The 17,174-nt window shown below is 37.3% G+C and overlaps 1 protein-coding gene across 10 annotated transcripts in view; it reads right to left on the bottom strand.

Moving 5' to 3' along the window:
- Cdadc1 (cytidine and dCMP deaminase domain containing 1) overlaps positions 1–13,041 on the bottom strand; it is a 52,745-nt gene extending 39,704 nt beyond the window's left edge. For 6 of the 10 annotated variants that reach the window (XR_010041836.1, XR_010041835.1, XR_010041834.1 and 3 more), the window contains exons 1-4: positions 12,778–13,041; positions 11,828–11,925; positions 8,256–8,330; positions 1,306–1,483 (exon numbers count right to left, since the gene is read on the bottom strand). Coding sequence is in view for 7 of the 10 variants with exons in the window: in XM_003477485.5 (XP_003477533.1) it covers positions 1,306–1,483; positions 8,256–8,330; positions 11,828–11,925; positions 12,778–12,859 (433 nt within the window). In the remaining 3 variants the exon portion in view is untranslated. Of the gene's footprint in view, positions 1–1,305; positions 1,484–3,611; positions 4,115–4,147; positions 4,350–8,255; positions 8,331–11,827; positions 11,926–12,777 lie in introns of those variants that run through there. The other 4 variants (XM_013140953.2, XM_013140952.3, XM_063232804.1 and 1 more) reach the window with 4 other exon arrangements.
- Positions 13,042–17,174: the final 4,133 nt, after the last annotated feature.

The following is a 17,174-nucleotide window of genomic DNA, read 5'->3' as shown; positions in this document are numbered from 1 at the left end:
GAAGTTTAATATGTGACTCAACATACTAACCTCAATACAAATCTGATCAGTACTTTTAAGACATGGATGTAAATAAAAAATAACTCTTCTGAAAAACAGGTCTAGGAACTCAGTTTCATAAGCCCAGAAGCTATGTACACTTTCAGAGTTCTCCACTAAAGTCCCAATTTATTATTATAATCCATCTGTTTTTACTAAGAATAATCTTCCATTTCAAATACTAAGCCTCATTCCTTACAATTGGATGACTCTAGATGTGCTGTTGCCTCCTGAGAAACAAAATCCCCTCCTCCTATATGCCAGAAACTTTAAGAAAATCCAGCTTATGTCCCATCTTTTTGTAATGCGACAACCTGCGGGATCACTGTTTCTTCTTGGAGATCCTGTATTAGCTAAAGCCCGAATCATTTACTTGGTACACGATGATGTGTTCATTAAGTTTTTTTGTTCCCAAGTAACATGGGTAGGAACCATTTGAGCTTTTTGTCTTTTTTTTTCTTGAGTCACCACACTGTCCATATGTAAGATATATATTTTAAAGTGATATGAGTGGTCTGCATACTCACGTGGTTGCAAAACAGAATCATAAGGAAAAGAATGGTAAGTACCCTGGTGTGGCAGAGTGGAAGGCTACACAATAAAAAATTGTGTTCCTTTTCAAATAATAGTCAGGAGATAGATGTCCAACCAAGGTGTATTGTTTTCGAAATGGAAATGAACAGAAATGATGTGCAACTTCCAGATTGGATTTTGTTTCTTTTTTCTGTGGTACTAGGGATCAAACGTATGTCACACAAGTACCCAACCACTTGAGCTATATCCCCAGCACTCCCAGGCCAAGGTTTTTAAGAAGGTGTGCTTTCTCTGCTCTGTCTCTCTCAGGCTGCCTCTGAATGCAAGGGACTTAAGCAAGGATGCAGGATGACAACTGCAGTAAGATGTAAGATGCTTGGGCCTGTGACTCAGTCACATGGAGAAAAGCTGTCTGCTGCTCAGCAGCACCTGCCCTAGACTATTACAAGGGCGAAGTCTCCTGCATTAAGTCACTGAAATTCTGGGATTTCTTTGACACAGTAGCTAGCTTTAGTATACGGATTTACTCAGAATCACTTAACTGATTAGTGGGCAGAGCTAAGGCTGGAATCTGAGACTATGTTTTCTAACTCTTCTTTTCATAAAATGTCAAATATCTTCAGACATGTATTTATATTTCCAAATTATCTCTGTGGTATTTAGGCAAGTTGTCTCCCTGTTTGTTCTCAGATAAAAGCTCTTAATCCCCAAAAAAGCCTTATCTGCACTTACCATTTACAATCATTTTCAAACAAGCAGAACATGGTTTTCTGGAAAAATAAAGATCACAGTTTTTCAGCCTTGACCCATGTTTAATAAGAGCAATTTGCCCAGCATGTAAATCTTCACTAGAACAATGGAGACCAACAATTTTCATGTTTTTCACCACCACAAGACCAGTTTTCTTCACCTATATTGATACAAAATAATAATTTATTAATTATAACATCTCATATCATGGGTAATACTTAATTTATTAATGAAATCTTTAGTTCTCTGTATTTAATTCTTTATCTGAACACAGTTTATATGGATGTACATATCTCACTGAGTCTAAAAGACTGCCTCATACTATTGTGTTGATTTTAGATCAGAAGTTTTCAAAACGGAGACTCTACTGACCCAACAAGTGTGTAATTAGCATTATTTGGTTCCAGTGAAAGGATACATTTTAAACTACTAAAGGGCAAGAGCAACAAGTCAGTTTGATGTGTTTCTTATAGCATATAATCTAGGAATATTTACAGCACATAATCTAGGAATACTTATCATTAAGCTTCTAGATAATAGAAAAATCAGAAAAACTTTTTTTTTCACATATGGATAAATCAAGCCCAGAGAGTTCACATGGTTTTCCGAATAATCCACAGATGGTAAAAGGCAGAACTAAAGTAGTCTTAAATTCTGTCTTTAAAATTTTTATTTATTTATTTTTGCCAGTAATGCTTTTGTTCAGCTTCCCACAGTACTCATGTAACAGAAATGGGCAAATGCATGACTTCCTCGAAAAACAATATCCTGGAACAGTTGTTCTTTTCTCTTTTGTGAGCTGTTTTTACTGTGTAGTTACACTGGCCTGTGAGCCCACAAGTCTGTATGACACAAACTGTCTCTTCTCAAGAGGTGAGCAGAATAAGCCCAAGTGTTGATGTATATGATACACATCACAAATAAATATAATTATAAAAAATAAAAATCAGCTTACACTAACAAGATTGATAGCAGAAATCCTATTTATGCTTATACAATAATCATGATCATAAAAATGAATGGAAGATATACTTTATTTAAAGTATATCAGTCTACAGAAAGGTACCAATTGAATAAGTGAAGTTTATTTTTAATAAAGGCAAGACTTCTAATATTAAAAAATGTCTGGCAAAAGTAGACCTGCAAATGCTGAGACACTGCTTCAAAGAGCAAACAGTAATAGGATTTGAAAATCTGTCTAGCAAGATCCCAATGTGTAGCTACACAGTAACAATTTAGAAAAGCTGTACTCACTTTGGCTCAGGAAAGCAAACATTGTATGTCCTTTCCCTACTACATTTCTCTTAACCAAAGGAATTTCTCATTTTTTTATGATCTCATCATAAAAAAGGCAAGTTGGACTGTCCAAGAATTAATTCAGCAACATTTTAACCCATATAGTTTTGCTGTGTTCAAACCCCAGATCTGTATTTCAGTCTCCTTTCCTCCAGGTCAAAACTCAGTTCTTATTTTGTCTTAGCATTTATCATGAGTCAAGAAACAAAGATTTGTTCCTATAATATCACAAATCTATTTTGTAGGAAATTATTACAAATAAATATAAATAATTTTTAATGAATCTCAAAATTTTTATCACAAAAAGGTTAAATGCCTTTGATTTCAACACAAAAAAATGCATAAAATAATTCTAACTTCTGGTCCTTATGTATGCATATAAAAGTTTTACCCAAACTTTTATAAACTTTCCATATGTAGTGTTGCATACCTGTAATCCCAGCACTCAGAAGACTGAGGTAGCAAGATCACTGTGAGTTTGTGGCCAACCTGTGCTTCCTACTGACTTCAAGTCTAGCCTGAACAGCATAGTGAGAGCCTGTCTCAAAAACAGCACCACCAAAGACTTCTATCTGTGGTGCCTTGGCATTAGTTTTGCAGTCTTGGACAAATTATTTAACACCCCACATTTCAATATATATGAGCATTACTAAAAACTCAGATCTGCAGTGCACCGATTTAACCTTGTATCGACCTTTGTTGACCTTAGAATCCTGTACTGGCTAGAATTTTTTAGTATCCTGAGGATTATACTTTGTAAAACACTAGTGTAATACATATCAGGTCTTATTCAGCATTGATGAGGAAACTGAAGTAGAATAATGTGGTCTTGTGACAGGTTCAGGTATTAAGAGGGGGTTTGGTACCCTGGTATTGACAAGGTACCTATCATGTTTACTGGTTTCTTGAAGAGCAATGTGTTTCCCTTATTCCTAATGAAAGTCTTTATTCGTGGAAAGTGGCAATGAATGTCACAGAATCTTGGTGCTCACCTAGCAGAATTTACCAAGAATAGTAAGTTCTCTTTTAATATAGATTATTTTCCTTCCCATTAGGGCTTATTTTTCTCCATAGCACATGCTTCTTTCACTCTTCATTAAAGAAGTTCTGTAGTTTAACAGTATTCTTGTCCTTTACTTAATTCCTTTCCCAGAGGGAGGTCAACACACAGAGAGATGGTTAGACTGTGGGTTAACAAGCATAGTTTCGCTTATATGAGAAACTAAAGTATAAATAAGGAGCAAAATAAAAGATAATAAGAAGTGAAGAGATAAATCTCAAATAAGGGGATCAAGAAATGGAAGAAAGGGGGAAAAGGAGATGAAAGATGATTTAAGATGTGTTATGCATACAAACCAACTCACCACAAGGAATGTAAACATTAGGTATTGAAAACATGTACCAAAAAAAAATTTGCTATTCCAAGAAGGTACCCCAAGGCTATATACTGCTCTTCGCGCAGACTGACTTCTTAAACAACAGGTAGTTTGCTTGCTGCAAGAACAAAATCTACAAAGTTTTTAGGAACCTGGAGTCTGGAGATGGCCAGCCAGGTTGGGGTCAGATCAGCAGAGTACCCGGCACCGGTCGTCCAGAGCACTGGCTGCCTGCTTCCTGCACTCATCTTCAGTGAGGCGCTTAAGCATCAGCCATTCTGGTGCGAACCACTGCTTCACTCTCCGCTTCATGTAACTCAATGTTTTCAGTGGATAACGGAGAATCTAGGAGGACTTGAGGAGAATGATCACCAAGTAAGAGAAATGAGGCATGGCCACACTGGCAAAGCTCAGAACCAAGAACCACCACAGGGGCCCATGTTTGTAACAGGCAGCAAGGCTGAAAAATTCAACTACCAGGATGCAGCCTAATATATCCGTTCTGTTTCCAAACCACAGCTGCTTCAGATCTTCAATCAACTGGTACACAACATACACTGCAGAGTTGACTGCACACGTGGCCACTCTATTTAGGAATTTCAGTTGTAGTACTAATAATCTGACCCAAGTTTAAGTTAAATCCATTTCCTGTACATTTTGAAACCAAGAGTACAACATCCTCTCTATGCATGGTGCCCATAGGCAGCAGCCAAAGCAGTGGCCACCAGAGCCTAGGTGGTGACTGCTTTACCCATCTTGGTTCCAAAGGCCTAGCTTTACTTGGGCCTGTGGCAGAAATGCTAGAATATTTTTAACAATAATTAAAATGGTAGTGCATATACTACCATTGGAATAATAAGTATTCTCTTTGGAGTTGGGTTTAACTGTTAGCACCCAAGATTTTGCAAGACAATCTCATGCCATCTACATTTCTGGGACCATTACTTATTTCTTAGGTTTGGTCTGTCTCATCTGAGCTTGTTATTGGGGAGCCTTAAGAGTCAATTATTCAAAGCTGGAGATTTAACTCAGCAACATCAGCGCCTGCCTGGCAAGCATGAGGTCGAGTTTGAACCTTGGTACAAAAAAAAAAGTTATTCAGAACAGTTTTGCATAAATTTGCTTATGATTCAGTGACACAGGTGGGAGTGTCTAGTAGTTCTTGATAAAATACTCTGGACACCTTTAAATCATTTATTCAAATGGATTCCATTCTGGTTAATGTATAACAGTTTCAAGACTTTGGAGAAGTCATACCCCTGTAATCCTAGCACAAGGGAAACTGAGGTCAGCCTGGGCTAAAGTTCAAGGCCAGCCTGTACTACACAGTGAGACCTTGTCTCAAAAAAACAAAACAAAGAAACAAACAAAAAACCCAAACAAACAACTTGGGGAGTCCTTTTCAAATAAGTGCTAATTGCACTGCATTATGTGCAAACAGTTGGTTTTGGTGCTGAATTTTCAAACTAAAAAAGATAAAAACTGTGTTTTTATGCTTTTTTAAAGCCATTAAGGATATTTTTGGATTTGTCACCAAATCTTACATATTATATCACGTCTGTTCTGTTTCAGTTATTCCATTACTTGCTAACCTGCAAGTGCTCCCAAAAAGTGTTTATAAATATTTCCACAATAATTTCACATTTATTCTTACATTTTATTAGAGTATCAAAACGGACAATATTTATTTTTTTGCCTGAACCTAAGATTGTAATGACCTCATTCGGAAGGCAATTTGAGTGTACTTTCAAAAACATGACATTCTTGTCAAAGAAACATTTCTAGATACTCTATGCTTTTGTTCTTGCTGCCTGTAGAAAGATACAATATGTTGATAGTAATTTAAAATATGAGACTGAAAATATTCATTTGTCCACAGTAGGAGATGTTGGATAAATGCCTTTTCTCAATGATCTCAGGAGTTTTTGTCTTTCATTGTTGTCTTTTCATTTGCTAGTTATAGTAAATCTGGTCTGGATTCATGGAATTTAATGTACATCAGTCTGTATTATGTGCCACTTATACATGAGGAGTCTATGACATTTTGCACTAGTTAAAATGTTAAGATAAAAGGCACTTTTACCATTCTTCTCAAACATAACTGATGATTATCCAAATTATTCCAGAAAACAGGTCAGAGATAAAGAGCAACACAGTTTTCTTAAAAAAAATGCTACAATTTATGGAATCAGCTCTTGCACTGGCCATCTTTGCAGTTTTTAAAAGAAATTGCTGTTTGAAAAGTAATATTCTAAAGTCTTTCACACAGTAAAATTAGACAATGAGATGATTTAAGTTAATTGGTGATTCCAATGATTAAGACAAATATTTTAAATTATTTATGTTGCTGACTAGTATAAAAATGTACTCACACAGAGTCTAGAACAAAATACATGTAAACTGCAAAGAGTAAATGATAAATATGCTCAGGATTATATATATCTTTGAAAACATACTAATAAAGATTGTCCAAAAGTTTTTTAAAAAGTGGCCTGACCTAAAAAAAAATCTGATGTAACAATATTAATATTAGATAAAACATAATAATGCTAAAAAAATCACTTCTACATGAAGCAAAAAAAAAAAAAAAAAAAAACCAGTCTACCATTGGTCACTCCAGAAAACTAACTGATGATCCCTTATTGGAAGATCTTGGTGCCAAAGTCCACATTGTTAAACTAAATCAATGAGACCAATGGAAGTAGCTGCGACTAAATGATTTAGTCAGTTAAGATTTAGTCTGTTAAGTAGGCAGTGTACTGTTAGGCAGCCATAAATAAGACAAGACACCCTGAAGTTTTGATTACAAAACCCTGACCATTTCTAAAAAATTATTCTTAAGAAATGTGAAAAATATACATACATACATATCTTCATTGTTTCTGGCTAGGGAGGCCAAAATATTAAGTTTGAGACAAAAACAAACCATAGGCTAGGTTGCATTCCATTGTAGCACTTCCATTTAATACAACTATTAAGAATTTTTTTCAATGAATTACTGTCCTGGATGTTGACTGTTTCACTATCATTTTGACAAGTCATTTACACAATGTTAGTTAGAGTCTTAAGCTAAAACATGAGCAAAAGAGGACAGTCTGTTTTGCATACAAATTAGTATATTTAATGGCAATTCAGTATTTTTCCCCTTTGTGTTTTTTATAACAAAATCATTTAAATATTGAGACAAATATTTCTATATCCTTATTAGGCATTTTAGAGACTTATTCTCAAAACTAATCTGGAAGTTTCATCAACAATGTATTCTTTTCAAAATATAAATACTTATGCTAGTACGCGGTGCATGCCTGTAGCTTCAGCTATTTGAGAGGCTGAAGCAGGATGGTCACTTGAGCCCAAGAGTTTAAGACAGTCTGGGTAATAGTAGGACTCCTCAAAATACAAAATATAAATAAATAAGTAAATGAATGCTTGTTTTTGTTTTCGTTTTTGGTATCCAATGCATCAGAATCCCTACAAATCTCAAAACATTAAAGTAACAAGGAAATAATATGCAGCATCAGAAAAACAAGGCTCATCTTTCAGGTCTGGGTTTTGATTTGTAACCTACTTACGAACTACCTGTTATTGTTCCTGGGATATCAGCAGACATGAAACTCTAGGTTATTATTCACAGCACAGCTCATTCCCTCAAATCCCATGGAAGGGTAATGCAGATGGGTGCAGATGGGCCCAGATGGCTGCCTGGACATGCAATGGAGCATATTATAGAAGAGGAACACTGAGTTTGGGGACCCCACTGTTTCACAGTAAACCCTGTTCTTTGTCTAAAAGGAAGACAATACCTTCACCCTCAATGTTAAGTACTGCAAACATAACTCTGAGAAACAGCCTATATCACGAACAATTGGGACCTTGTATTCTCAGCATAACCAACAAGACTCATAGACATGTGAAACGACTATAGAAGGGTGATTCTCTCCACACATCTATATAAGTTAATATTAAAAGAGATCAAGAGTAAATTTGAAAAATTTTTTAAAAAGCAAAATGTCGCTACCCCCCCCAAAAAAGCAAAATATCAGAATACATCAAATAACAATCTCAGATCTTCTTTTTTAAACAGAAGAGACATATAGACCAGTAAAGCACAGAGGGCTTTTAGAAAACCATAGAACACACTCCTCTGGAAGTAAGAACAGGGAACCAGGGAATCGGACTATAAGAGGGTCTTTTATTCCACTTTATATCATTGCTTTTGCTTTATGCACATATGTCATTTAAAACACCACAAAAGTTCACCTGTTTTTTGTCAGTTGATACACTGGCCATCTCTTCATTATCTCCTGATGGGCCACACTTTCCCTCTTCATTTTTCTAGTTAAAACCAGATTAAGGGAGGAAAAGATCAATATTGTTAATTCACTATTTCTGTATTTAAAGGTTGGTTTCCTTGGCTTTGGAACATTTCTCTTTTCTTTTCTTTTTTCCTTGATGGAACTCTACACTGAGCTCCCCTTTTTCAGGAATCAAGTTCAAACTGTATTTAAGCCAGTAAATAAGGCTTTATAATTGCTTTCTATACTTTCCCATAATATCGGGTTGAAATTGTCATTAGAAAAAAATTGGTAGTTTACAGTTCCAGAATTGGAGCAATTTTGAATGACAGAAAATTGTAAAGGGTAGTCATAGCTATGAAGGACTAAAGCAGAATAGAGGTAAGTTAATTGGAGTTGAAAAGATAAGAAAATATGCAGCAAGGGTATTACATATGGATTGTGATATACAAATAAGGGGGCCCTGAGGCCTGTGACTATGTTATGTTTCATAACAAAAGATAATTAAGGTTGTAGATGGAATTAAAGCTGCTAATCATCTACTTTGTGATGGGGGAGATTATCCTGGATTATCAGTAGACTCAATGTTATTGCAAGGGTCATTATATTCAAAAAAAGGAAGCAGGAAATCAGGCTGATACAGAAAGACTCAACAGGTCATTAGTGGCTTTGAAGGAAGAGGGAGCCATGAGCTCAGCAAAGTAAGAGTTTCCAATGCTGGAAAAGGCTGGGAGACTCATTTTGAACTTTGCTACAGAATTGTATAACAAACATTTTAGTCATGGACTTTGTGATAATTTATTATAGCAGCAATTTACAAAAACATACACGGATGTCCAAAGCCTGCTTTGAACGTGAAACTTGAAGTAGAAAGAAGTATTGGGGCTTTCACGTCAACAAGTACTCATCCAATCCTGCTAAGTGCCAGCCATATAGCTCAGGGTGCAACCTTACACTGATCTTATGGAAAGTGACTATGTATGAGTAAATTAAGACAAAGTAAAATAGTTGAATTCTGTGAACCCCAAAGTAGGTGTGTTAATAAATTGGGGAAAATTTTAAAGTATGAGTGGGAAACTTGGTGAATGTTAGACTAAATTGCATGAAGTAAATGCTGGATTCCACAGAAGGAACAACTTCCAAGGAGAAGTCTTTAAGAAAACCCATCTCCTAAGAATGGAGCTTAAGTACAATAGGAAGTAAAGGAAGCAAGGGGCACCTTCACATAAAAAGTACCAGAGGCCACAATGTGAGGAAATGAACAGTATGAGACGTGTAGAGAAAAATAAGGGAACAAAGAAGTACTCTAACCTTCAGATATAAGGGAATTTTGTTAAACTCTAACAAACTAAAATGAAGACCTATGAACTAGAAGAATTATTTTAAATGATAGGCATTTTCATAGTGCTTGATTTCTACTCAAAATTTTTAATCAGTTTATCACCTCATATCTCATAAACAATTACTTTCCCTCTCACTCATTTAATTTTGTCCTGCTCTCTTAAAAATTCCTAATTTTTTTGTTTTGTTTTTGAGACAGGTCTCATTATGTAGTTCAGGCTGACCTTGAACTCACTCTGTAGCCCAGACTGGCCTTAAACTCATGACAGTCTCTCTGCCTCAGCCTGCTAGGTACCACGTACACAAGACCACACCCAGCTAGAATATTTTAGTTTTATACTTAATGTATACTATGAAGAATCCTTAAAGAGTACCCAAACAGTGTAAATATTTGATAACAGAAAAACTCAGCTATATTTGGAAGTGATTATAATACACTCAGATTTGCAAAAATTACAATTTAAATATCCAGTAAAAGAATAGATAGACCACTAATACACCTTTAATTTATTAAATCCTAACACAGAGCACAAAGCACAGGCACTTTGGAGTTTTATACATATTAATTCATTCCCTGCTCATAAACATTTCATGTAGTATGTACGAGTGCAATAACAAAGTTACCACAGAAATAAAGCAACTTACCACAAATTACACAATCTGTAGGAGATAAAAGCCAAGAATTGAACCTAGGCAAACTGGCTTCAAAACCAAAAAACAAACAAATAAACAAACAAACAACAACAAAAGAAAAACTGGCTATCTTTACAGCCCTAGATTAAATTGCTGCCTTAATGTTTATAATATTGCAATATATGTATTTTCTTATGTTAGCTGAAAAGGGTAGGCTCTAAAATTAAATGTTCTCAAATGAGTAAAGGAAATAAACATTGATAATACAAAAAGGTTAGTCTTTAGATGGTAAAAATATGAAGAATTATTTTGCACACTTTTCAAATAATGGGCATACATTATTTTGGTAACTTATAAACACTTTTTAAAAAACAAAATGTTGGTAAAAATGTCAAAAGCAATATTTCCAACACAATTACTATATACATCAAACTGCATCTTGAAATTTTAGTGACTTACTCTGTATAGCAAAAGTGGAATGCAGAATTGAAGTGAAATAATCTTATTACTTTAGCTTAAAAACATTTTTTCTCCTAATATTTGTAATTCACAGTAGTAATAACTCATTTTTCCAATTTAAAACAGATGTCATTCTCCTAGACTGCCATGTTAATTATGTATATGGTATTTATACATTGGTAAGGCAATAAGATTATTGCCAATACCATATAATTTATCACCCAATTATATATGGTTGGTGCTCATATTCTATATGCAGTTAAACTGGAAAAACTATACCACAGGAAATGGTAAAGAAATAAAGAGATGCTACACTTCTGATATATTAGTTTTTATGATTATTTTTTATTTTTTTGGTAATAGGAATTGAACACAGGCCTTGTGCTTGCCAGTGTGTATGATTATTCTTAATATACTTCTAAATTGCTTTGATCATCTGAGAGTAAAAAAAGGACTTACATAAAAGAAGAAACCAATTAGTATCAGTAAGTTAACTGTTAATAAAAGATTTTAAAGGGGATACTAAGATACATGAGATATGGTCCCTAACTTTAAGCAATTTACAGGTCACTGAAGGGGTTGGGGATTTAGCTCATTGGTGCAAAAGCTTGCCTGCCAAGTGTGAGGTTGTGAGTTCAAACCCCAGTACCCCCCCAAAAGCAAAATACAGGTCACACAAGCAGGAAAATGACTTCGATAAAATACCAACATATAATTGGGTAATAAATTATGTGGTATTGACAATAATCTTATTGGCCTAACATACAAATAGAACACATCTAATAAACATGACACAGTCTGAATGACTACTCTATTTTTAGATTGGAAAGATGAGCTATTAGCACTGTGAGTTACAAGAATCACAGTAAACAACAAAGGTTTTTCTGAAACCTACGGTTTAAAGCAGGGGTTTAGCTCAGTGGCACATGCGCTGCCTGGCAAGCATGAAGTTGTAAGTCTGATTCCAGTACCAAAAAAAAATTTACTAAAAAAAAAAAAAACTTAGGGTTTGCCGAAGTTTTCAGTGTGACTGCAACTAAAACAATAAAATCGAATTTCAGGTCACTGGTTTTCTAAGGTAAAAACTGTGAAAACAAATTATACCTGAGATTTTTGCCTTTGGGCCTCTACTCCTGGGAAGAGTTCCATCCACAGACTGAGCAGAGTGAAGAGGTTGACTTTAGAAAGCCTTGGTATTTGACCTGTAAAAGAGAGGCCAAATACTTTAAATTTTAATGATGATGAAAAGAGCAATTAAAGTCAGTCGGATGCTGCAGTTTTAGTTCCGCAGCTTTAGCAGAGAAAAGAGAAAATGGACCAGCAGATGAGAATCACAGCTTTTAGTAGCAGACTTCACAGTCTCCCTGGCAGTGACCTCCAGAGGCACTTGCAAAGTTAGGCCCTTTTTCCGGTCCTCACCTGACAGAAAAAAATAACACAACCGATGTCTGTAGCTATGGAAACGACCCAAAGAATGTGGGGGAAAAGCCCTCGCTTCTGACGTCGTGGTGGTGCAAGCTTATCTTTGGTTTTTGTTCAGGCGTTGTTACAAAGGCAGAGATGAGGAACACTGCCTAAAAATGCTTCCACCGTGAAGTGTCATGTGCCTTTGACTTGGAAATTAAGGCGAAAGCATGACTTGAAGAAATCTTTAGGTTCTTTAACCCCGAGACGTCTGCTCTCGGTCACTCAAGGAACAGTAACGGGAGGCAACGAATACTTTTAAGAGCCGGAGTAGCCCGGCGCGGTGGCGCCTGCCGGGAAGCCCAGCAATCCGGGAGGCTGAGGCAGGCGAGTTCGAGCCCAGCCTGGGCAATTTTGAGAGACGCCGCTCCCCGAATCTTAAAAAAAAAAAGTAGGAATGTAACTCAGGGTTCAATTCCAAGTATCTAGAAAGTGGGTGGGGCGGGGCAGATAATATCTCTGAGGGGAAGTCACCATGGCGGAGGATGAGCCACCGAGGAACCGCAGGGCAGACGAAGTGGGGAAGGCAGAGACCCCGGAGCTCAACGGCGGGGGGCGCGTAGGGGAGAAGCAGGGTCGCAGGCACTCACCCGTCATGCTGCCCGTCTGGGTACTGACTGATCGCCCAGCTCCCTCGCTCTCCAGATTTTGCATCTGTCCTGCTTCTTTCATCCAAGCCTAGTGGCCTCAGCTGCCCTGGAAATCTGTTCCTGTCAGGCATGATCCTGACAGAGCGACTCGGCTGTAGCCTGCCCCTAGCAACTGATAAGCAACGGCCAGGCCGGCGCACCCAGATGACGACCGAAGTCCAGCAGTCGCTGCCCGGCGCGCTTCGTGACGTCAGAGATAGGCGTGGCCCCAGCGGCCCCGCGGTGCCCCGCAGTCTATCCCAGGCCGGTGGGAAACTAGGACCTTAGTCGCTGGCCGCCTGCTTTCGTGGTGCTCTTTGATTTTTACGGAATCGAGTCCCCGGAGGATTTGTCGTTTTGAAGTCCGAGGTTGGGCAGATTGATGTGGTCATGGTGGTACAGAGTTGAGAATTTTGACCAGATTGCGAAAGCGTCGCGGAAGTTTAGAGGGGCGGCGGCCGGAGCTGGCGAGCCAGGGCGTTGTCACCGGCAGCTGCAGGCCGCCGCTCCGGAACCAAGGGCCCGCGCTCCGTGGGGCCGGTCGGAAATGCGTCAAAAGGGACGCGCACATGTTAAGAGACAAAGCTGTAATGGGGGAAAGGAGGGAGTAACACGTGGCTCCGGGAAATCCCGAAGTAGGCTGACTCGGTGAGTTTGCGCCACGTACTTCCCCCACTGCCCCACCCCTAGTCTCGGTACTGGGCCTTGAACCCAGGAGCTCGCACTTAGTGGGCCATCATGGCACCACTGAGCTACATCCCCAGGCCTTGCATTTATTTATTTATTTGGACAAAAACTTGCCAAATTGCTCGGAATGGGTTGGAATTTGTTATCGTCCTGCCACAGCCTCCCAAGTAACTCAGATTACCGACGTGGACCGCCATGCCTCTATGGCCAAGTACTTTTTATTGAAATGTGTCACGCCTGCGTCGAAGCTGCTCCCTTTCTAGTGACTCAGTACCAACTACGAAGTTTCCATCACCAACTCATGTTATAATTTGAAATACCAACAATAACATAACTGTCAAGTTATGGTAACACAAGCTGGGTTCCTGTTGTCACATTCCTAAAAACATTCTATTTAAAATATTAATTGAAAGTATATTGACTTTATAGATAAATTTAATATATGTTGCTTTCATATCCATGAACATAGTTCATTTGAGCATATTTGTTAGTCTTATAAGTTATATTTGAAAATTATATGCATAAGTGTGTATGACTAATGAGTGGAAATGATTTTTACATATTAATCATTGAGAAATCTTAACTGATTCAATGAATACTAGTATAATTCTATTTTCAGTTGCTTTTATCTATTTTTAACTTTTTTGTTTTCTAGACAAACTATCATCTACAAATAATGATAATTTTATTTGTGCCTTTTTAATCCTCAAACCTTTTCTCATTTTCTTTTCTTACTGAACTCTAGAATATTCAGGGAAATAGTAACTAAATGTACTGATGCCAGGCATTCTTCTGATTTTTAAGAAAATGATTTTAATGATAACCCTTAAAAATATGGGTTTTTTTTTTTTGCTGTAGGCTTTTGATATGTCTTTTATGAATTCCTTCGTATTCTTTTTAATATATATTCAACTTTATCAAATGATCATGGTATATGGACATTTGAGTTTAATGAAAATCCTTTTTCTACCAGCTTGTGAAAATTATTATAATAGATGTTGATTTATCTTCTTTATTTATAAAGATGATCTCATAGTTTTTCTTAACTAGATAATACGGTACATTATACTAGTGGATTGCTTAATGTTAAGTCACTCTTGTGTCCCTGTGATAAACTCAGTTTGATCTGATGTTATTTTTTATTAATTGCTGGATTATTTTGCAAACTTTTATTTAAGATGTTTGCATCTATGTTTATGAATGATTTGATGTATCATTTATTATGGTCTGTTTGATATTGATGGTTCAGTTAGGCCAGCCTTATAAATGAGTTAGGAATTATTTCTTGGTTTTCTTTTCTTAGAAGAGTTTATGTAGGACTGAAATTACTTGTGCCTAAAATGTTCTTTCAGACTTGCTTGGAAAACTATCTAGTGCTTTCTAAAGTGGGAGGATATTTTGTTACTAATTCTATTCCTTTATTGAATATAGGAGCACCTAGACTACTTCTTGGTCAGTTATTGGTAAGGTATGTTTTTCTAAAGGTTTATTTAAAAGATCATTTTTATGTAAGTATTTAAGGCCACAGTTTCTGTTTCTTTCTTGTTTTTTTTTTTTTGTTGTTGTTTGTTTGTTTTGTTTTTTTCTTTTTTATCAGTACCGGGATCAACCCACGACTGCCTGCTTTCAAGGCAGGCACTTACGCCACTGAGCTAAATCCCCAGCCCCCACAGTTTCTCTTTCAATAATGCTTTAGTGGTTTTCCATACTTTTTTTTCTTTCAGTATTAATATATCAAATGTCCCAATTGATTTGTTTCTTTAACATGTGAATTATTTGGAAATATAATTTAAAAATAATAAAGTTATTTTGTTATTGATTTCTAATGTGAAGTTATGTGCTGGTAATATGATCTACATGATAATTGTTCTTTTGAAATTTGTTCAGATTTGTTTTGTGGTATAGGTCATCTCTGCAGAACTCTGCAATGAAGGAAATATTGTATATTTGCACTCTGTAATATGCTAATCACCAGCCACATGTGATAACTGAGCATGGTGGTTCATGTCTATAATCTCAATTACTTGGGAGGCTGAGTGTTGAACTCAGGCCCTTCACACTGAGCTATATTCCCAGCCCTTTGAAAAAACTTTAAATTTTGACACAGGATCTTGCTAAATCACTAAGCTGCCCTGGCTGGGATCAGACTTTTAATCCTCCTGCCTTAGCCTCTCAGAGTGCTGGGATTACACGCATGAACCAATGTCTAGTATAAAATTGTAGACATGTGCAGCCACTTACACATAACACTTCTATATACTGACAAATATTATAATAACATCAATAGAAAGGGTCAACAGAAAACATGTTCAGCCTTCTAAACACCATTGAACACCATTAATAAATCTAAATGTGGGAAGTGCTTCATTTGTATCTCAGAGAGCCTGGTACAAGAACACCTTGTTATGGATTAAAAACTGGTGGTCAACTTAATGCCAGTGGAATTAAATCACCATGCTGCTGAGCATACATGTTTCACCTGAGGAAAGTTGCCAGCATAAATAGAGCCATGGAGAAGGAGAAGCAATGCATTGAGGCATTGAGGCATTGAAGGTTCTCCTACAAGTTGCTGCTTGAGCTGTTGGTTCTTCTGGAGAAGCTCTGGTCCTCACATTGAGCATTGCTTCCTGGCTCTGGAGAGAAAGATGTGTGTCACTTGGTCTCCAGGATGAACTCGTCATGTTGGCTTCCTGGCATGTACTTGATTGTGCTTATTTTTGGAGGAGCTGAGGCCTCCGTGTTGCTGAGGATGGCTGTGGTGCTTTTCAGGACATCCGTGGTCTTTGTTGTGAGTGTCTTTTTGGCTCTAGCGTAGGACCCTCAACCTACCAGCACAGCGCCTTCATCCCGCTGGCATAAACTTTCTAGCTTTCACCGCTGATCTTTGGGCCTTCCCAGCATGGACTCTCCTGCAGGTAGCCATTGTGGGTGGGGAAAAGCAGCCAGCCCAGCTTCTGTGTTTATGCAGGCCACCATTGAGACTATCCCATAAGTAGCCAGTGAGAGCCAAGAGAAGCCATGAGTGTCTAGAGAAGCCCACCTGACACCACACCACCTCCTGGGTGAAGAGAATCCCAGGTACTTAACCCATCTTTCTACACTGTGGGTGGGTAGCCAATGTGGGAAATGCCTGGGATCTCACAACCCACTCATCCGGAGGAACCCAAGAAAATCTCAAGATGAAGGAGCAAAAGGCAATTTCTGATCTCTAAACAGAACAAGTCCAGGAGATACAGACATGAAAGAAAGTGGAAGTTGCACACCTGAAATTTCTGGGATAATGGCAACTGAAGTAAAGAAACTACTTCATCAGGCTATAAAAGAAAGCAGGTCAGAAATGATATCTTAGATTAAAGAAGAAATGACAAGCAGAGAATTGCTGGGTGTATCTAAAGACATTGAGAAAAAAAGAGGAGGGAAACCTTGAAAGAACAATATAGAGAAGAATTGGAATACATTCAACAGACTCAAAGAGATAGCAAGGAAACTAAAAACTTTACGAAAGCTGACAGAAACACTTGAAAGAAACTGAAGATAGACTTTCATACCTTGAAGACAGGATGACAGCTAGCAATCATGAAAGGAAAGATCTCTTAAAAATAAAAAGGAACCAGGAAATAACAATTCAATGGCTGTAAGATGATGCACAGAAAAATAATTTAAGAACGATA

The sequence above is a fragment of the Cavia porcellus genome, unplaced genomic scaffold, assembly GCF_034190915.1.
Source record: "Cavia porcellus strain 051 isolate PalLab524CR breed Dunkin Hartley unplaced genomic scaffold, mCavPor4.1 scaffold_21, whole genome shotgun sequence".
Classification (NCBI taxonomy): domain Eukaryota; kingdom Metazoa; phylum Chordata; class Mammalia; order Rodentia; family Caviidae; genus Cavia; species Cavia porcellus.
This window is presented reverse-complemented; position numbering and strand designations above follow the sequence as displayed.